Source organism: Hypanus sabinus, chromosome 16 (assembly GCF_030144855.1).
Source record: "Hypanus sabinus isolate sHypSab1 chromosome 16, sHypSab1.hap1, whole genome shotgun sequence".
Classification (NCBI taxonomy): domain Eukaryota; kingdom Metazoa; phylum Chordata; class Chondrichthyes; order Myliobatiformes; family Dasyatidae; genus Hypanus; species Hypanus sabinus.
The window spans coordinates 56,120,035-56,142,282 of record NC_082721.1 but is presented as its reverse complement, the minus strand read 5'-3'; the positions used below and the strand labels follow the sequence as shown (position 1 = coordinate 56,142,282).

Sequence of the window (22,248 nt, the reverse complement as noted above, 5' to 3'; positions counted from 1 at the left end):
GTTCTCACCTTCTACAGTGGCAATGTAACTACGATGAAGTTAAATCTGATAAAGTCTCTTGGTATAATATAGTTGTAAGATTTTCTACTACTGTTAGCGTGGGGGCTCTGACTTGGTTGCCAGTTATGCAGTTCCTCAACATGATAACATGGAAGGACCAGTTAAGCTCCATAATTAGGCCCTCCCTCGGGGCCGTCAGGAAGCTTTCATTATGGGGTGGGTAGGTGTAGTTCAGTTTGGGAAATACACTCAGTTATGTTCACATTTTTTTGTTTATTTTTCACGGTTTTTAAAAAATTTTCCTTTTTTGTCACGTTGTTATCCCAATTAGCAGTCATTCTAAACCAATTCAGCTCAACATGATTGAAATTATAACTAATAGTCTATGTCCTGTGGACTTCAGTTTACCTCTTGGAATGTAAGAGGATTAAATAAACTTGTCAAGTTAAAGCAAGTAATGAGAAGGATAAGACAGTTAAAAGCCAAAATAGTTTTTTTGCAGGAGACCCATTTAACCCCTGAAGATATAGTTAGAGTAGGGAAGAGATGGCCGGGACAGGTTTTTTCAGCATCTTTTAACTCCCACTTGGGGGGGGGGGGGTAATTACCCTTATACATAAGTTGGTGCCTTTTCACCTTGTTAATGTTACTGAAGATCAATCTGGCAGATACCTTATTATTCAATGTGGAATTTTCTCAACCAGGCTTAATTTGGTCAATGTGTATGGGAAAAATGATGACAATCCAGCTTTTCTCAGACACCTGTTTTTATCATTAGCTGCTCTGCCAGGCTACCTTATTATAGGTGGTGATTTTAATTGTGCACTTCAACCTGAACTAGACAGATCTAAGGGGAAAGGTACCTCTCACAATCAAACAAGAAAAGCATTTTTGCAATGTGTTAAAGACTTTAATTTAGTTGATGTGTGGAGAAGGAAGTACCCAGATAAACTAGCTTTTTCTTGCTATTCTAGCACTTGCCAGACCTTTTCCAGAATTGATTACTTAGTTTCAGCTACCTTAATATCTACAGTTTCAAGCTGCTGGTATGACAGCATATTAATTTTGAATCATGCTCCAGTTTCATTTACTTGGAACCAGCCTAACGCTTTACATTACTCCTCAAGGTAGAGGCTTCAAAATATATGGCTTAGGGATCCAGAATTTATAAAGTTTATTGGAGAACAGATAGACTACTATTTTGGAATTAATACAGACCAGACATCTGCAGCTATAAGATGGGAAGCCTTTAAAGCTTTTCTTAGAGATCAGATGATTAGCTTCACCTGCTTTGAGGAGAGATCTTTTAGATTTGAAATAGAACAGCTCAAGAAAAGAATAAAAGAGACTGAACCTGAAATTTTTCAAAATCCCTCTCAGCAGCTATTTGCAGAACTTAACAAACTGAGAGCTAGATATAATGATAAGGCGACAACAAGTTTGATGAGATTGAAGCAATCCTATTATGAGCAGGGTGAAAAGGCTGGTAAACTCTTGGCCTGGCGTATCAAACAGATACAAACAGAAAGGACAATAAACTCCCTACAATCAGATGAGGGGGTGACAACTGCTGACCCAAAAGAAATAAATAATACCCTTTTGCGATTTAACCAAAATTTGTATACATCAGAATATTTGGATTCAATTCCACAAGTACAAAAGGAATTTCTGGATTTGCTAGAATTTACGCCACTGGATGAAATGTCCTTGACCTCGCTGGAGTATAACTTAGAGGATAAAGAATTGTCTGAAGCCATAACCAATATGAAGGGAGGGAAAAGTCCTGGGCCTGATGGCATTCCGATTGAAATATATAAAATCTTTAAAACTAAATTAATACCACCTCTGCTTGATATGTGTTAGGAGTCATTTGATACTGGATCCCTTCTCCCCTCTCTTAATATGGCAGTAATTACACTACTACTAAAACCTGGAAAATCACCGTCCCTATGTGGATCTTATAGACCAATTTCACTTCTGAATAATGATCTCAAAATTCTTTGTAAGGTATGAGCTAGGAGGCTGGAGCCACTCTTGCCAAAGATGGTCCACCCTGACCAAAATGGTTTTGTTAAGGGAAGACAGGGCTTCAACAACATCCGAAGAGTGCTTAATATACTCTACGAAAAGTCTGGAAGCTCTGATAGTGCTATTCTGTCACTGGATGCCGGGAAAGCTTTTGACAGAGTGGAATGGTAATATTTGTTTAAAGTTTTAGAAAGATTCGGTATAGGGGGAAATTTTTATGATGGATACAGCTTCTTTATTCTAACCCACAGGCTGAAATTTTAACTAATGGGCTTTTTTCGGCATCTTTCAAACTCCAAAGGAGAACAAGACAGGGCTGTCCCTTATCTCCCCTAATGTTTATCCTGGCCATTGAGCCAGTTGCTATGACAATTCGAAAAGAGGCTACAATAGGAGGAATAACTATAGGAGATATAGAAAATAGGCTACAAAATAAACAACAATAAATCTGTAATATAATGGATAAAGATGAGAGACTCAATCCCTCATTTCAAACTCCATTCATGGTGTCAGTACAGGGTTTTACTTATTTGGGTGTTAAAATCACTCCTACTATTGATGAAATTATCCCAACTAATTATAATCCTCTCACAGACTCAGTTATTCAACTTATAAACAGATGGTCGAAATTATCCATATCTCTGATTAGACGCATAAACATTCTAAAAATGTCAATTTTACCGAAGTTCCTATACCTTTTTCAATTTATCCCACTTTCTCCTCCATCATCTTTCTTTTATTTATTAAAGAAAGTTTTTTCTAACTTTATCTGGAATAATAGACGTCCAAGACTCAGACTCTCCCTATTATATTTGCCGTATGATAGAGGCGGCCAACAGCTACCAAATCTTATATGGTATTTTTGGGCGGCCCAAATTAGAGCAGGAATGTTCTACTTTGTTAAGGATCACCCCCCTACTTGGATCTCAATGGAATCCCAGTCGATCAATATCCGTCTAGATCTTTATTTGTATTCAGCAGATAAGAAAAAACTGATTAAGCAAACTAAAAATCCTTTTTGAAAATATATAGTGATGATTTGGCATGATGCTGTTGCATTTTTGGGAGAGACATCACAGTTATCCCAGTTTACCCCCATCTTTGGTAATGATGGCTTTAGGCCTGGCAGAGCAGACCCTGGTTTTAAAACCTGGTCGACCCGAGGCATAGTAAAAGTGTTTGATCTTTATAAGGGCAATACAGTTATGTCATTTGAAGAACTCAAGGCGTCATATGGAATTCCATCAAAACACTTTTTTAAATACCTTCAGTTGCGAAGCTTTATTATGTCCAGGCAAGGCAACAGTTTGAAATTCCCTCCTTTATCTACCCTAGAAGACATCACTCTGAACTTATCTGAAGCTAGGGGACATGTTTGTGTATTATACAATTTATTTGCAAGCAAATGCAAAGAGTCATCGAACAACATACTTCAAGCATGGAGAATTGACTTGAACGAGAATCTATCTCAAAAAGAATGGTCAGAAGCTTGTTCCTTAGCTGAAACCCAATCAGTGAACACTCACTCTAAATTATTACAATATAAATGGATAAGCAGACAGTACGTTACTCCAGTCAGATTGCATCATTTTAACCCCAACATTCCAGACACTTGCATTAAATGTAACCATCAAAAGGGGTCTTTGTTTCATTGTATGTGGGAGTGCCCCTGGATAATCTGTTTCTGGAAGAAGGTGCTGGATTTGATTGGTCAGATTATTGAGAAAAAGGTGCCCCTCAATCCTAAATTATGTATTCTGAATATTTATCCAAATAACTTTGTAACCTCCAAAAATGTAAGGTCTCTGCTTAACATTTGTTTTTTGGAAGCTAAATGCTGCATAGCCTATTCATGGAAGAAACCATCAACCAGTGGACTCTCACAATGATTGAAAGAAGTGACTTCTTATCTTGCTCTGGAAAAGATAAGCTACATTACAAAAAACAAACTTGACAAATTTTGAGAAACATGGAAGTTTCCTGGAGTTCCTGGAGAATAATGTTCAAGATGATGAAAGTAATGAACTGAATTGACTGCCTTTTTTTTATCCACGGTGGGATGGTTGCGTCTTTTTTTTGATATATATTTTTCTCTCTTTTGTTTTTCAATATTTTTTTTCTTCTTAAACTTTGTTATATTTTCAACTTATGAATGATACATATTGTGTTTTTTCTTTTTATTCCTTAAAAACAATAAAGAAATGTTTAAAAAAATGCCTTGCTGAAATCCATATACACTACATCTACTGCTCTTCCTTCGTCAATGTGTTTAGTCACATCCTCAAAAAATTCAGTCAGGTTCGTAAGGCACGACCTGCCTAGGATAGATAAAGGGGGTGTAGTGGACGTTGTATAGTTGGACTTTCAGAAGGTCATTGATAACCATTGAAGGCCATTGCTTACCAGGTTAAGAGCCCATGGTATTACAGAAAATTACTAACATGGTTAGAGCATTAGCTGATTGGTAGGAGGCAGTGAGTGGGAATAAAAGGATGCTTTTCTGGTTGACTGCCAGGAACTAGTGGTGTTACACAGAGGTCAGTGTGGGGACTGATTCTTTTTATGCTGCATACCAATAATTTAGATGATGGACTAGATGGCTTTGTTGCCAAGTTTGCAGATGATATGAAGATTGGTGGAGGGGCAGACAGGGTTGAGGAAAGAAGTAGGATGCAGAAGGACTGAGAAGGATTAAGAGAATGGGTAAGAAAGTGGCAAATGAAATACAATGTTGGTCATGCACTTTAGTAGTAGAAAATAAAACTATCTTCTAAATGGGGAGAAAATCCGGGAATCTGGGATGCAGAGGGACCTGGGAGTTCTTGTGCAGAACATCCCGAAGGTTAACTTGCAGGTTGAGTCGGTAGTGAGGAAGGCAAATGCCATGTTAGCATTCATTTCAAGAGGTCTAGAATACAAGAGCAAGGATGTGATACTGAGGCTTTATAAGGTACTGGTGAGGCCTCATCTTGAGTATTGTGAACAGTTTTGGGCTCCTCATCTTAGAAGAGATATGCTGGCATTGGAGAGGGTCCAGAGGAAATTTGCAGGGATGATTCCAGGAATGAAAGGTTTATCATATGAGGAACGTTTGATGGCTCTGGGTCTGTACTCACTAGAATTCAGAAGGATGAGGGAGGACCTCATTGAAACCTTTTGAATATTGAAAGGCCTAGACACAGTAGATGTGGAAAGGACGCTTCCCAAGGTGGGAGAGTCTAGTAACAAGAGGGCATGACTTCAAGATAGAGGGGCACCCTTTCGAAACAGAGATGCAGAAAAATTTCTTTAGCCAAATAGTGGTGAATTTGTGGAATTTGTTGCCACATGCAGGTGTGGAAGTCAGGTTGTTTGGTGTATTTAAGGCAGAGATTGATAGGTTTTTGATTGGACATGGCATCAAAAATTACTGGGAGAAGGCCAAGAACCGGGATTGAGGAGGAGAAGTAAAAAGGATCAGCTATGAGTGAATGGTGGAGCAGATTCAAAGGGCTAGATGGCCTAATTCTGCTCCCATGTCTTATGGTCTTTTGATGGAAAATGATGTGTTCTTTCCCCCTTGAATTCTACAACTTCTGATAACTTAAATTTGTTTGGTATTAGTTGCCTGTCTGTGATATTGACTCACCTTGTTTGTGGTTTTCCTCTCTCATGTGGAGTATGTACCCAGCCAGATCTTCCAGGCATGACCACATACTCTGCATTTTGCAATTCTTTTCCAACCCTTCTTTCTCTGCTATAACTCTGGGCCTGCTGCCACTTGCAAAGGGCTTGCTCTGAACTGGAAATATTGACATACACATTTTGCATCCATGGGATACTGTTTGCCCCACTGTCTCCTCCCAATGTTTTGTTATTTATTCCAGATTCCAGCATCTGCTTTTGTCTTCACATAACTGTGTTTACAGTTTATCCCCATGGTCACCCTTGCTTTCCTCTTTTTTCCCTACCCCCACCCTCCCATTACACACTGCTCCTTTCTCCTTCATGAAATGTTGCCTCGTCCCACATCTGCTGAGGATTCCAGCATCTCCTGTTATTATATATTTCCAGCATCAGCAATGATTTTGATTTTCACATACATTTGTTACCTGTATAGTAATGTTTTAAATGCTAGACACTGCTCATTTATTGTCACCCTTTCTAACGCAGTTTCACATTGTACCAGTGTATAATGAACATTGATTGGTTTGGCCTGATCATTTACTTTGTACCTTCCCCCTACTGGTGAACTGCTCAAATGAATCACTGCAATCCCAGAGGGAATATGTCAGCCCTATTTGCACTCAAACTACATGAACTGTGACATATCATTAAGCAGGATAACTGGATCATATGATCTCAGGAACTAATGCCACATGGTATATGGAGACAAGCTGATGTCCTATTTAAAGTCAGCCCAACAACACCATTTGTCCTCAGCACTACATGCGCTGGCCTCAACTTCTGACACAGCTTACTGCTGTGAGACTTGCCTCAGGTCAGTGTGCTGATAGCACAGAGCTCTGACAGCTGCCTGCTGACATCTGACATACGCAAGGGACTGCTTAAGGGAATAAAACTGGGTGGGGCTGGTGCCTGGGAGGAGAGAGGTAGGACTAGCGCACTTGTAAATACTGTTGCTCAGCCCTACATCAGGGCTATGGTACTCACTATTTGGGTGTCCCATAGCCCTTCCTGAACACAGCAGCCGAGATTCCAACGATGAGAAGTGGAAGGCCATAGCCAACTGGGAACATATGGCGTTTCCCCAGACAGCCCATGTGAAAAACCTTCACCACCATGAGGTACAGCTGGATGCCTTCCAGACACATCCAGGCGAACACAGTCAGGAAGAAGTAATGCAGAAACCCAGCGATGACGGCACAAACAACCTGGAAGGCAGAGTGTCACATTACTGGAACGTCCTGAACGTGGAGTGATAGTGTGAACAGAGCATCCCATCTGTGGAACATCGCCATGAGTGAAATGCCCCATGTAGAGAGCGTCACCGTGAGTGGAATTTCCCAAATACAGAGCGTCACTGTGAGTGGGAAGTCCTGAATACAGAGAGTCACAGTGAGTGGGAAGTCCTGAATACAGAGAGTCACGGTGAGTGGGAAGTCCTGAATACACAGAGTCACTGTGAGTGGGAAGTCCTGAATACAGAGAGTCACGGTGAGTGGGAAGTCCTGAATGCAGAGAGTCACGGTGAGTGGGAAGTCCTGAATACAGAGAGCCACGGTGAGTGGGAAGTCCTGAATACAGAGAGTCACGGTGAGTGGGAAGTCCTGAATACAGAGAGTCACAGTGAGTGGGAAGTCCTGAATACAGAGAGCCACAGTGAGTGGGAAGTCCTGAATACAGAGAGTCACTGTGAGTGGGAAGACCTGAATACAGAGAGTCACAGTGAGTGGGAAGTCCTGAATACAGAGAGTCATGGTGAGTGGGAAGTCCTGAATACAGAGAGTCACTGTGAGTGGGAAGTCCTGAATACAGAGAGTCACGGTGAGTGGTAAGTCCTGAATGCAGAGAGTCACGGTGAGTGGGAAGTCCTGAATACACAGAGTCACTGTGAGTGGGAAGTCCTGAATACAGAGAGTCACGGTGAGTGGTAAGTCCTGAATGCAGAGAGTCACTGTGAGTGGGAAGTCCTGAATACACAGAGTCACTGTGAGTGGGAAGTCCTGAATACACAGAGTCACTGTGAGTGGGAAGTCCTGAATACAGAGAGTCACGGTGAGTGGGAAGTCCTGAATGCAGAGAGTCACTGTGAGTGGGAAGTCCTGAATACAGAGAGTCACTGTGAGTGGGAAGTCCTGAATACACAGAGTCACTGTGAGTGGGAAGTCCTGAATACACAGAGTCACAGTGAGTGGGAAGTCCTGAATACACAGAGTCACGGTGAGTGGGAAGTCCTGAATACAGAGAGTCACTGTGAGTGGGAAGTCCTGAATACAGAGAGTCACTGTGAGTGGGAAGTCCTGAATACAGAGAGTCACAGTGAGTGGGAAGTCCTGAATACAGAGAGTCACTGTGAGTGGGAAGTCCTGAATACAGAGAGTCACTGTGAGTGGGAAGTCCTGAATACACAGAGTCACGGTGAGTGGGAAGTCCTGAATACACAGAGTCACGGTGAGTGGTAAGTCCTGAATACACAGAGTCACGGTGAGTGGGAAGTCCTGAATACACAGAGTCACAGTGAGTGGGAAGTCCTGAATACACAGAGTCACTGTGAGTGGGAAGTCCTGAATACAGAGAGTCACGGTGAGTGGGAAGTCCTGAATACACAGAGTCACTGTGAGTGGGAAGTCCTGAATACAGAGAGTCACGGTGAGTGGGAAATCCTGAATACACAGAGTCACGGTGAGTGGGAGGTCCTGAATACACAGAGTCACGGTGAGTGGGAAGTCCTGAATACACAGAGTCACGCTGAGTGGGAGGTCCTGAATACACAGAGTCACGGTGAGTGGGAAGTCCTGAATACACAGAGTCACTGTGAGTGGGAAGTCCTGAATACACAGAGTCACGGTGAGTGGGAAGTCCTGAATACACAGAGTCACGGTGAGTGGGAGGTCCTGAATACAGAGAGTCACGGTGAGTGGGAAGTCCTGAATACACAGAGTCACGGTGAGTGGGAGGTCCTGAATACACAGAGTCACGGTGAGTGGGAAGTCCTGAATACACAGAGTCACTGTGAGTGGGAAGTCCTGAATACAGAGAGTCACTGTGAGTGGGAAGTCCTGAATACAGAGAGTCCCGGTGAGTGGGAAGTCCTGAATACAGAGAGTCACTGTGAGTGGGAAGTCCTGAATACACAGAGTCACTGTGAGTGGGAAGTCCTGAATACAGAGTCATGGTGAGTGGGAAGTCCTGAATACACAGAGTCACTGTGAGTGGGAAGTCCTGAATACACAGAGTCACTGTGAGTGGGCAGTCCTGAATACACAGAGTCACGGTGAGTGGGAAGTTCTGAATACAGAGTCACGGTGAGTGGGAAGTCCTGAATACACAGAGTCACAGTGAGTGGGAAGTCCTGAATACACAGAGTCACTGTGAGTGGGAAGTCCTGAATACAGAGAGTCACGGTGAGTGGGAAGTCCTGAATACACAGAGTCACTGTGAGTGGGAAGTCCTGAATACAGAGAGTCACGGTGAGTGGGAAGTCCTGAATACACAGAGTCACGGTGAGTGGGAGGTCCTGAATACACAGAGTCACGGTGAGTGGGAAGTCCTGAATACACAGAGTCACTGTGAGTGGGAGGTCCTGAATACACAGAGTCACGGTGAGTGGGAAGTCCTGAATACACAGAGTCACTGTGAGTGGGAAGTCCTGAATACAGAGAGTCACTGTGAGTGGGAAGTCCTGAATACACAGAGTCACTGTGAGTGGGAAGTCCTGAATACAGAGAGTCACGGTGAGTGGGAAGTCCTGAATACACAGAGTCACGGTGAGTGGGAGGTCCTGAATACAGAGAGTCACGGTGAGTGGGAAGTCCTGAATACACAGAGTCACGGTGAGTGGGAGGTCCTGAATACACAGAGTCACGGTGAGTGGGAAGTCCTGAATACACAGAGTCACGGTGAGTGGGAAGTCCTGAATACAGAGAGTCACTGTGAGTGGGAAGTCCTGAATACAGAGAGTCCTGGTGAGTGGGAAGTCCTGAATACACAGAGTCACGGTGAGTGGGAAGTCCTGAATACACAGAGTCACTGTGAGTGGGAAGTCCTGAATACACAGAGTCACGGTGAGTGGGAAGTCCTGAATACACAGAGTCACTGTGAGTGGGAAGTCCTGAATACACAGAGTCACGGTGAGTGGGAAGTCCTGAATACACAGAGTCACGGTGAGTGGGAAGTCCTGAATACACAGAGTCACTGTGAGTGGGAAGTCCTGAATACAGAGAGTCACGGTGAGTGGGAAGTCCTGAATACACAGAGTCACGGTGAGTGGGAGGTCCTGAATACAGAGAGTCACGGTGAGTGGGAAGTCCTGAATACACAGAGTCACGGTGAGTGGGAGGTCCTGAATACACAGAGTCACGGTGAGTGGGAAGTCCTGAATACACAGAGTCACGGTGAGTGGGAAGTCCTGAATACAGAGAGTCACTGTGAGTGGGAAGTCCTGAATACAGAGAGTCCTGGTGAGTGGGAAGTCCTGAATACAGAGAGTCACTGTGAGTGGGAAGTCCTGAATACACAGAGTCACGGTGAGTGGGAGGTCCTGAATACACAGAGTCACGGTGAGTGGGAAGTCCTGAATACACAGAGTCACGGTGAGTGGGAGGTCCTGAATACACAGAGTCACGGTGAGTGGGAAGTCCTGAATACACAGAGTCACGGTGAGTGGGAAGTCCTGAATACAGAGAGTCACTGTGAGTGGGAAGTCCTGAATACAGAGAGTCCTGGTGAGTGGGAAGTCCTGAATACACAGAGTCACGGTGAGTGGGAAGTCTTGAATACAGAGTCACAGTGAGTGGGAAGTCCTGAATACACAGAGTCACAGTGAGTGGGAAGTCCTGAATACAGAGTCACAGTGAGTGGGAAGTCCTGAATACACAGAGTCACAGTGAGTGGGAAGTCCTGAATACACAGTGTCACTGTGAGTGGGAAGTCCTGAATACAGAGAGTTACTGTGAGTGGGAAGTCCTGAATACACAGAGTCACTGTGAGTGGGAAGTCCTGAATACAGAGAGTCACTGTGAGTGGGAAGTCCTGAATACACAGAGTCACTGTGAGTGGGAAGTCCTGAATACACAGAGTCACGGTGAGTGGGAAGTCCTGAATACACAGAGTCACTGTGAGTGGGAAGTCCTGAATACACAGAGTCACTGTGAGTGGGAAGTCCTGAATACACAGAGTCACGGTGAGTGGGAAGTCCTGAATACAGAGTCACTGTGAGTGGGAAGTCCTGAATACACAGAGTCACGGTGAGTGGAAAGTCCTGAATTTTTCCTTCACTCTTTCCAGTTTAATGGGATTCTTTCTATAAATGGGTACAGTTTCATCAATGACTTTTACAGTTGCAACATGATGTTTCAACTCCTGTACTCATAGCTCTGACTAATGAAGGCTGTGTGCATACATCTACTGATGCTTCTGGACACGTCTTCAGTGATGTTCCTGGAATCATTGGGTGTTTCGGGTCTTTCAACAGCATACATCCTTCTCCAGTTGACCCAGCTGGGGCTGATCAGACCCCAGCTTGTGTCCAGATGGCTAGCTACACATGACTCCATGGCTCCCCTCTCTTGAGCTACAGCCACCCTGAGGCCCTCTCTGCCGCATCGGTGGTACTGCGGATGGCTCTCCTCTTCCTCTCTCCCTCAATGCTCAAATTGCTGTAGGCTCTGGCTAAGGAATGGGCTGCAAATCCCCTACAACCAACTTCTACTGGGAGACACCTCGCTCTCCATCCAGCCTGCTGGCAGTTGCTGACCAGTCCTGCATACTTCGATAGCTTCCTTTCAAAGGCCTCTTCCAAGTGATCGTCCCATGGGACTGTCAGCTCCAGCATCACCACCTGCTTCGTACACTCAGACACAAGGACAATGTCTGGTCACAGGGTGGTGGCTGCGATATGGTCAGGGAACCTCAGCTGCATTTCCAGGGCCACCAACAGCTGCCAGTCTCTTGCAGAAGTCAGGATACCTGCAGATGTTCTTTTGGGGGGTATTGGCTGCTCCCCAGTTCTGACAAAGGCAATGGTCTGCTTGGAGGGTCAAGACTGCTTCGCCCACTCCACTCCTGCGGTGATAGCTTCAGCGATGGTCTTCAGGACTTGATCATGCCTCCATTGGTACCGTCCCTCACCAAGTGCCTTGTGCAGCTGCTGAGGATGTGCTCCAGGGTTCCTTGCTTGGATGCAGGACTCTGCCTTGCCCCATGTGTGCAGGTTTGATGGGCTTGGAAGCACATCGTAGACCGCCTGGATGAGAAATTGGATGCGGTGTGGCTTGTCTTTCCAAAGCTCAGCCCAGGTCACTTTCCTCTCCACCACATTCTCCCATCTTGTCCAAGCTCCCTGTTGCTTCATTCTCACCAACTTGCAGATTCTCCTCTCCTCCACTGCTGTTCTCACCTCCTCCTGAACTAGATAGCACCTTTCCTTCCCCCTGATGGTGTCCATTTGGGGAGTTGGAAAGGATCCTAGCCCAGCTCTGCCTCGTGTGACCCCTCCCACCGGCCTCCTGTGACGCAGCCTTTCCTCTGCATCCTGAACAGCTTCCTCTGCCCTCCACTTTCTGCCTGTCCTCAGTTGGATGCCTGCTCTAGCCACCTTTGGATCACTTGAGTCCCTGTACTGTATCACTTCTCTGGCTCTTGTAACTTTGAATTCCTCCTCCAGGGATTTGAAGGGCAGTTGCAGTTTATGGTGGTGTCCATAGAGTGCGATGCTGCTCAGGCTCCTTGGCAGCCCCAGCCATCTTCTGAGGTGCTTGCTGACCCTCCTCTCTAAGGTTTCGACTGTCGAGATCGGAACTGCATAGACGAGGAGAGGCCACAGGATCCTGGGAAGAATGCCATGCTGATACACCCAGGCTTTGAACTTCCCAAGTAGGCCAGACGTCCACAGATTTCAGCCAGCCATCCAACTTGGTGCAGGTCACCTGAATGGATGCCTTGTCCCTTAGAGAGTTGTCAAAAACCTTACATAAGCTCTTGACTGGCTTTTCTGTGATGGTTGGAAGGCTGAACCTGCAATGCTGAACTGGAACTTGTTTTCCACCTTGCCTTTCCGCAGCCATTGATCTTGATTTGGCTGGTTTGAAACTTACCAAAGGCCTTCTTCACCCTATCGCCATGTGATGCCACTTTCAGTAAATGATTGATCTGCATCCTTTGCTCTCTTAGTTCTACAGTACTCTGTAAGACCCTACCATTTACTGTGAAAAACCTGCTCTAGTTTAATGTGCCAACTTGCAGCACTTCTCCAAGTTAAATTCCATCTGCCATTCCTTGGTCATTTCCCCAGTTAATCTAGATCTTGTTGTAATCTTTTCCACCATTTACTACACCAACAATTTTGGTGTTATCCACCAAATGTGTCATTTAGCACTGTTAACATTATCATTCAAATCATTAATATTGATGACAAACACTAAACCCAGCACTGAGCCCTGAGGTATTCCATTGGTCAAATCTGAAAAACAACCCTTCACTACCATCACATCTCCATCAACCAAGCCAATTTTATCCTCACCTTAGGAGGACGATGGTGCCTAACAGCGACTCCTTTGCTTGCATCTTTGGAAACAGCTTTATTTCTGTCTTTAATATCTCTATTTTTCCCTTTCAGAGTTCTTTTGAAGACCCTAACCTGGAGATACACTCTGACTTCAGTTCTTTGCGGGAACGGGACCCGCTCTCAGGGTCTCATGACTGGCTGCTATTCAATTTACCAACTATACAGCCTCGAAGACCAGCATGCCTTCAGGATTCCAGGATTTCATGGGTTTGGAGGCGGGCAAACTGGTGGTCAATGTCTCCACAGGAAATTGGTGTGTCGTGAGAGTCGGATGATCGAAAGGAACAAGCTGGCTGCTGGCTCTGTGCCCAAAGACCTGAGTTCATTGGGCACTGAGTTCAGAAAAAGTGATGCAACAGACTTTTAACATAGTAAATCACCGAGTTGTTTTTGATATGTTCCCCTCTCGCTGTGAAATGTGGACACTTCTTTTTCCTTTACTAGGGAGAGAGAGCCTTTAGTATATTGAATTATCGGGTGAATGGGTAGTCCTTGAGGTACTGCAAGTCTGTGTCTTTATTGATGTTTTGCTAAGCACTTGAGTGCTTGGTGGGGGGCGCCGACGTTTTTTTTGCTGGTGGTGGAGGGGGGGATCGTTGTTTTGCTGCTGCTTATGCATGGGGGGGAGGTGGTGTGTCTTTGAGGTTCTAACATTTAACTGTCATTCATTCATTGGGGCACTCCTTTGTTTTTGTGGATGGTTGCAAAGAAAAAGAATTTCAGCATTTATATTGTATACATTTCTCTGACATTAAATGTACCTTTGAAACCTTGGAATCTCAGGTAATATAAATATTCAGATCATGGAACCTTGTCAAAGGCCTTGTTAAAATCCACTTAGACAATGTCTAGTGTTTTGCCTTATCAGTATTCTTCAAAAAATTCTAAGATGTGAAAGCCATGCTGACTAAACCTTACCAGACCTTGCCTTTCCAAATGCAGGCAGATCTATCCCTTGGAACCCTTTACCGACACTACGGTTTGTTTCTGTAGTTCCTTGGATGGTTCTTGCTCTAGTCTTGCTCTTGTCTAGTCTTTGCTCAGGAACTCTATCTTGCCATTGCAGTGACATTTGTTCTGACACTGGCATTTTATTCATACACCGTACAACTCAAGTGAGATGGTGAGGCAATGCATTGGCTTACCTTGTTACTGGTCTGAGAAATGCCAATGAGGAACAAGAGTTCCGCCAGGAACAAGCACAGGCACAAGTGGGTGTGGATGGTAGTCCGAGTGCCTTGAATTGCCCGACACACCAAGAAGGTGACAAATGAAATGAAAAGGCACACCAGTGAGATACTGATTCCAATGTATGAAATCAGGTTCAGGTTCAGGAGGTGCCAGGGATCCTGAAGGAACAGTAGGTGAAAATGTTAACCACTGATGATTAAAACTTAACATTAAAACAAAATAGATAATAGAAACCTGAAATAAAAACAGAAAATACTGGCGCAGCAGGTCAGGAAACACACATGAAGAGAGATGAAGTTTCAAGATGAAGACTTCTTGTCAGAATAATTCTGAACAAGCTTCTTTGACCTAACACGGATTCCTTTGTATGTAGGTAGTCTGATCTGTGTGCATTTCCAGCAATTTTTTCCATAAAAATAGCAAAGGCTGGAATTACTTACAGGTTAGGCTGCACCTTTGGGAAAACAGCCAGGTTTAATGGTTCAGACTGAAGACCTTGCATCAGAACGGCTTTTTCAAAAGCAGTCCTTGATCTAACTTTGTTCTCTTCTTACTCCTGGTCAGACCTGCTGAGTGCTTCCAACATTTTGTGCTTTTTATTTCAGATTTTCAGCATCTGATCTCTAGATTTTTATTAACAGTAGGAAGCTTGGCAAAAAGCTCTTTGGCCCATTGAGTCCATGTCAGCCATTAGCTACTCAACACTAATCTCATTTTATTTTATTCTATTCACATTCCTATCAACTTCCTCCAGCTTATCTGCTGAGGTGGTCTATGTGCCTACCTCAGTAACTACTGGTGTGTCAACCCCTCAGTAATAACGGCCCAATGCTCACCACATATGGAGCTGTTAATGATAAAATGCCAGCCTTTCTACTTACTGAGGGAGCTCAGTGCCATAGTGGTTATTACTGCTTACATCACCCCCAATGCTAGCGCTGGGGCAACACTATGGAACCATCTGCAAACTCAAAGCCGCTCACCCCATATTGCTAGTGACTTCAATAAAAACAGCTCTGCCAAAGTTCTACCAGCATGTCACCTTCACAACCAGGGGAGAGAGTATACTTGGTTTATACCAATGTTTATGGACCCTACAAGGCTGTGCCCTGCCCTCACTTCAGATACCTATCCATTTTGCTAATCCCTGCATGCAGACCACTGTTTAAATGAATCAAACCAGTTCACAGGGGGTCAGGATGTGACCAGATTCTGCCATCTCAGTGCTGCAGGACTGCTTTGAAAGCACGGACTGGTGCATATTAAGGGAGGCAGTTGCCTATGATCATCACATAAGCATTGATGAGAGTGGTTAAATAGGGATGTGCATTGAGGAAATTACCACTGAGGACATTATACTGCTATGGCAGACCAGAAACTATGGCTGACTGCAAAGGTTCATGCATTGGCTTAGGGATTAGGATGTTGCTTTCAGAGCAGGGGGGACAGGATGATTCTAAAGTCAGCAAGATCCACGCTCTCGCATGCCATCAGGATGGCAAAGCATGAAGACACACAGAAAATCCACAGACCCTTTGTGACACCAGGGGCATCTGGCAAATGCACGTCAATAGAAAGTGACACCTTCCTTCCTGCCTTCAATGCACAATTTGATTAATTGAATGATGTGACATTGAGGAAAATCCCTCGTCCTGAGGAACAGGCATCCTGTCTGGACATAGCTGAAGTGAGGAGGATCCTAGCCAGGGTAAACACACACAAAGCTGCAGAGCCAGCCAACATACCTGGTCAGATGCTGAGGGACTGTGAGGCACAGCTAACGGAGTCTTATCAGATATCTTTAATATCTCTCCAAAACAATCCACTGTTCCTGCCCAAGAGAGCGACAGTAACTGGTCCAAAGAATTACTGCCCAGTGACACTCACTTAAACAATCACAAAGGGTTTTTAGCAGCTGTAAAGGATCATATTAAGTCCCACCTTCCATCTACATTGGATCCTTTCCAGTGCACCTACCGCTCAAATTAATCCTCTGAGGATACCACAGCCTCGGCTCTCCACTCTGTCCTGCCTCATACACCAGGATGCTGTTCACCTACTTCAGCTTGGCATTTAACATGATCATTCCTCAGAGGTTGCTCAGTAAACTGTTCTCATTGGGATTCAACATCCCTCTCTTTAACTGGATAATTGACTTCCTGATGGAAAATCCCCAGTCAGTTCAAATTGACAGCATCATAGAACCATAGAACATTACAGCACAGAAACAGGCCTTTTGGCCCTTCTTGGCTGTGCCGAACCATTTTTCTGCCTAATCCCACTGATCTGCACCTGGGCCATATCCCTCCAAACCCCTCTCATCCATATACCTGTCCAAGTTTTTCTTAAATGTCAAAAGTGAGCCCGCATTCACCATTTCATCTGGCAGCTCATTCCACACTCCCACCACTCTCTGCGTGAAGAAGCCCCCCAATGTTCCTTTAAACTTTTCCCCCTTCACCCTTAACCCATGACCTCTGTTTTTTTTCTCCCCTGGCCTCAGCGGAAAAAGCCTGCTTGCATTCACTCTATCTATACCCATCATAATTTTATACACCTCTATGAAATTACCCCTCATTTTTCTACGCTCCAGGGAAAAAAGTCCTATTCAACCTTTCTCTGTAACTCAGTTTCTCAAGTCCAGGCAACATCCTTGTAAACCTTCTCTGCACTCTTTCAACCTTATTAATATCCTTCCTGTAATTAGGTGACCAAAACTGCACACAATACTCCAAATTTGGTCTCACCAATGTCTTATACGACCTCACCATAACATTCCAACTCTTATACTCCAGACTTTGATTTATAAAGGCCAATGTACCAAAAGCTCTCTTTACGACCCTATCTATTTGTGACACCACTTTTAGGGAATTTTGTATCTATATTCCCAGATCCCTCTGTTCTATGGCACTCCTCAGTGCCCTACCATTTACCTTGTATGTTCTACCTTGGTTTGACCTCACACTTCTCCGCATTAAACTCCATCTGCCATTTTTCAGCCCATTCCTCCAACTGGTCCAAATCCCTCTGCAAGCTTTGAAAACCTTCCTCACTGTCTACTACACCTCCAATCTTTGTATCATCAGCAAATTTACTGATCCAATTGGCCACATTATCATCCAGATCATTGATATAGATGACAAATAACAATGGACCCAGCACTAATCGTTGCGGCACACCACTAGTCACAGGCCTCCACTCAGAGTAACAATCCTCCACTACCACTCTCTGGCTTGAGCCAATGTCTAATCCAATTTACTACCTCTCCATGTATACCTAGTGATTGAATCTTCCTAACTAACCTCCCATGAGGGACCTTGTCAAAGGCCTTACTGAAGTCCATGTATACAACATCCACTGCCTTCTCTTCATCCACTTTCCTCATAACTTCCTTCCAATAATTTACCTACTAACGATGTCAAACTTACCGGCCTGTAATTTCCCGGCTTACTTTTGAAGCCTTTTTTAAACAATGGAACTACATGAGCTATCCTCCAATCCTCCGGCACCTGACCTGTGGATATCGACATTTTAAATATTTCTGCCAGGGCCCCTGCAATTTCAACACTAGTCTCTTTCAAGGTCTGAGGGAATACCCTGTCAAGTCCTGGGGATCTATCTACTCTGATTTGCCTCAAGACAGCAAGCAGCTCCTCCTCTTCAATCTGTATAAGTTCCATGACCTCCCTACTTGTTTGCCTTGTTTCCATAGACTCCATTCCTATTTTCTTAGTAAATACAGATACAAAAAACCCATTTAATATCTTTCCCATTTCTTTTGGTTCCATACATAGCCGACCACTCTGATCTTCATAGGACCAATTTTATCCCTTACTATCCTTTTGCTCTCAACATACCTGTAGAAGCTCTTAGGATTATCCTTCACCCTGACTGCCAAAGCAACCTCATGTCTTCTTTTAGCCCTCCTGATTTCCTTCTTAAGTATTTTCTTACTCTTGTGCATCTTATTTCCTCCCTGTTGCCTATACATGTAATACATCTCTCTCTTCTTCTTTATCAGAGTTCCAATATCCCTCGAGAACCGAGGTTCCTTATTCTCATTCATTTTGCCTTAAACCCTGACAGGACCATATAGACTCTGCACTCTCAAAATTTCTCCTTTGAAGGCTTCCCACTTATCAATCACATCTTTGCCATAGAACAACCTGTCCCAATCTACGCTTTTTAGAACCTTTCTCATTTCTTCAAATTTGGCCTTTTTCCAGTTTAGAACTTCAACCAGAGGACCAGATCTATCTTTATCCATGATCAAGTTGAAACTAATGACGCTATGACCACTAGAACCAAAGTGTTCCCCTACACATACTTCCATCACATGCCCTAACTCATTTCCTAATAGGAGATCTAATATTGCATCCTTCCTATTTGGTACATCTGTATATTGATTTAGAAAACTTTCCTGAACACATTTCATAAACTCTAACCCATCTAGATCTTTAACAGTATGGGAGTCCCAATCAATGTTGGAAAATTAAAATCCCCTACAGTCACAACTTTCTGTTTCCTGCAGTTGTCTGCTATCTCTCTGCAGATTTGCTCCTCCAATTCTCGCTGACTATTGGGTGGTCTATAATACAACCCTATTAATGTGGTCATACTTTCCTGTTTCTCAGCTCCACCCATATGGCCTCAGTAGACAAGCCCTCTAATCTGTCCTGCCAAATCACTGCTGTAATATTTTCCCTGACTAGCAAAGCCACCCACCCCCACCCTTCATCCCTCTGCCTCTATCACGTCTGAAACATCGGAACCCTGGAACATTGAGCTGCCAGTCCTGCCCCTCCTTTAGCCAAGTTTCAGTAATGCTATGATGTCATAATTCCATGTGTCAATCCAGGCCCTCAGCTCTTCTGCCTTTCCCACAATACTCCTCACATTGAAATGTACACACCTCAGAAGATTATTACCACCACACACAACCTTACTATTTGTGACTCTGCATGAACTACTAACATCATTTATTTTTACTCCCGTTCCACTATCTACTCTGGCACTCTGGTTCCCATCTCCTGCAAACCTAGTTTAAACCCTCCCCAATAACACTAGTATCAATAACACTATCACCAACCATCATGTTGAGAATTGGTTCTCCCCAGGGCTCTGTGCTCATCTGACTCTTGGCTCACAACTGCACTGCCAGATCCAGCTTATAGGGCATCATCACGTTTTCTGATGATACTACTGAGGCTGGTCTCATCAGGAACAATGATGAGTTAGCATACAGAGGTAGGTAGGAGAGGATTGTCAAATGGTATGCGATCAACAACCTAAGTCTCAAAGTGGAAAAACAAAAGATATGATTGTGGAATTCAAGAAGGCGCATGTTGGCCACTCTCAATTGCACATCAATGGCTCTGGCCTGGACAGAGTGAAGAGCACGATGTTTCTTGGTGTGCGCATAATGGATGATTTAACCTGGACCCATAACACCTCCTCACTAGACAAGAAGGCACAGCTGTATCTATACATTCAGAGGAGACTGAAGCATGTAAGGTGTCCTTGTCCCATTCTATCAACTTTCGGCATGAGCACTTTTGAGTGTGGCTTGGTCTGGCTGCAGTGTAGAAGCTGCAAGGCATCAGACCCACAGAGGACAGTAAAACTGCTGAGAGGATCATTAGGGTCTCCCTCACCTCTATTTGTTATACTTAGTGGAAATGTTGAGGGTGAAGAGTACAAAGCATTGTTGAGGATCTCTGCCACCCATCCCCCAATCTCTTTGATGCACTACCATCAGGAAGGAAGTACAGAAGCATCAGAAAGGGTAACAGCTGTGAGACTATTGAATATCCTGACACCACTGAGGTCTTGTCACATGGCCAGTGAGCTGTTTACTGTGCCATTTACCTATGCTGTGCACTGCATGCATTTTGAATTGTATTTTAGTGACCTATTTATGGTAACACTTTGGTTTATGTACTGTATATGTGTTATGTGGGCGCACTGTGGTCTGGAGAAACATTGTTTCATTCATTTGTATACATGTACAGTCAAAGGACAGTAAATGTGCACTTAAGTTTGAACTTCAATCACTGACCTACAAGCTTGGGGCAACTTACAGCAGCCAGTTAACCCATCAAACCACTTGCCATTGATATGTGTGAGGAAACCGGCACGTGGAAATCCAGGGTAATGTATCCAGGTCTGGAATTGACAGAAAGTTAGGTGACCAAGTGGGCACATGAAGAGGAGGATATGGGCAGGAGAAATGAATTGGTATGGATTCAGCAGATGCATGTGATGTGGAAAATAAGAGGTCATTCACTTCGGTAAACAAAACTACTATGCCACTCGATATTCAAGGTTGGACGAAGAGGCAAGAGACGGGTGCAGAGGACCAGTTGGCTCAGTTGTTCACTGAATGAGTTGATTCAAGGAGTTAAATGGTGGGAATACTTCTAACAAGTTTGTTGTTGCTTAGATACTAAATAAGTATCAACACTTGAGGACAATCTGCAGGCAGCTTTATTCCCATTGGTGGCGCGTGGACCTCTCCACTTGGATGCAGTGCATTGTACCTCCGTTTCGTAGAGTGCCATCAACACAGCGAAGCTGGTTAGGTGTTTACACTGGCATATGGTGTGTGTGGTGTTAGCCTTCAACAAAGTACAGTCTTGATGTGACCAGTGGCTCCGACCCACTGAGTGATTTAAGGCGATACATAGCACCTGAACTTGGGGTTTCTTCGCCTGGAGAAGGAGACAACAGCAAACATTACTGACAGGTTTCAGCCAACAGAGAACTTCAGCACTTTTCCACCCTTATAAGAAAACAGGAAATGATAATGGATGGGGTTATTAACATCTCAGATACAAAGGCACAGCGAAAAAATATAGTGCATCTCTCAACAAACAATTAAAAACACACTGGAGCACCCACCACACAGTGAAAAACACACTGCAACTCGGTCCACACAATGAAAAACACACTGTAACTCCCTCCACACATTGAAAAACAACTGTAACTCCCACCACACAGTGAATAACACACTGGAACTCCCTCCACAGAGTAAAAAAAGCACACTGTAACTCCCTCCACACAGTGAACAACACATTGTAACTCATTCCACACAGTGAAAAACACACGATAACTCACTCCACACAGTGAAAAACACACTGCAAATCCCTCCACACAGTGAAAACACACTGTAACTCCCTCCACAAAATGAAAAACATGGCAACTCCTTCCACAGAGTGGAAAAACACATGGTAACTCACTCCTCACAGTGAAAACACACCATACCTCGCTCCACACAGTGAGAACACACTGTAACTCCCACCACACAGTGCAAAACACACTGTAATTCCCTCCACACAGTGAAAAACACTGGAATTCCCTACACACAGTGAAAAACACACTGTAACTCCCTCAACACAGTGAGAAACACACTGCAACTCCCTCCACACAGTGAAAAACACACTGCAAAGCCCTCCACACAGTAAAAGCACACTGTAACTACTTCCACACAGTGAACAACACAGTGTAACTCCTGCCACACAGTGAAAAACACTGCAACTCCCTCCACACAGCGGAAAAACACACAGTAACACCTTCCACACAGTGAGAAACACTGCAAACCCCTCCACACAGTGCAAAACACACTGTAACTCCCACCACAGTGAAAACACACTGCACATCACTCCACACTGTGAAAAACACACTGCAAATCCCTCCACACTGTGAAAAACACACTAGAAATCCCTCCACACAGTGAAAAACACACTGTAACTCCTTCCACACAGTGAAAACACACTGTAACTCTCCCCACACAGTGCAAAACA

At 44.2% G+C, this 22,248-nt stretch overlaps 2 protein-coding genes across 2 annotated transcripts in view; one reads left to right on the top strand and one right to left on the bottom strand.

Annotated features, from left to right (window-relative positions):
• The window catches only part of LOC132406319 (uncharacterized), a 104,345-nt gene extending 90,490 nt beyond the window's left edge, over window positions 1–13,855 (top strand). The window contains exon 3 of the mRNA XM_059991823.1: window positions 13,307–13,855. The gene's annotated coding sequence lies outside the window, so the exon portion shown is untranslated. The remainder of the gene's footprint in view (window positions 1–13,306) is intronic.
• LOC132406317 (adhesion G protein-coupled receptor E1-like) overlaps window positions 1–22,248 on the bottom strand; it is a 277,652-nt gene that overhangs the window by 29,954 nt on the left and 225,450 nt on the right. Inside the window, exons 13-15 of the mRNA XM_059991819.1 lie at window positions 20,986–21,156; window positions 14,401–14,604; window positions 6,682–6,902 (exon numbers count right to left, since the gene is read on the bottom strand). Coding sequence (XP_059847802.1) covers window positions 6,682–6,902; window positions 14,401–14,604; window positions 20,986–21,156 — 596 coding nt within the window. The remainder of the gene's footprint in view (window positions 1–6,681; window positions 6,903–14,400; window positions 14,605–20,985; window positions 21,157–22,248) is intronic.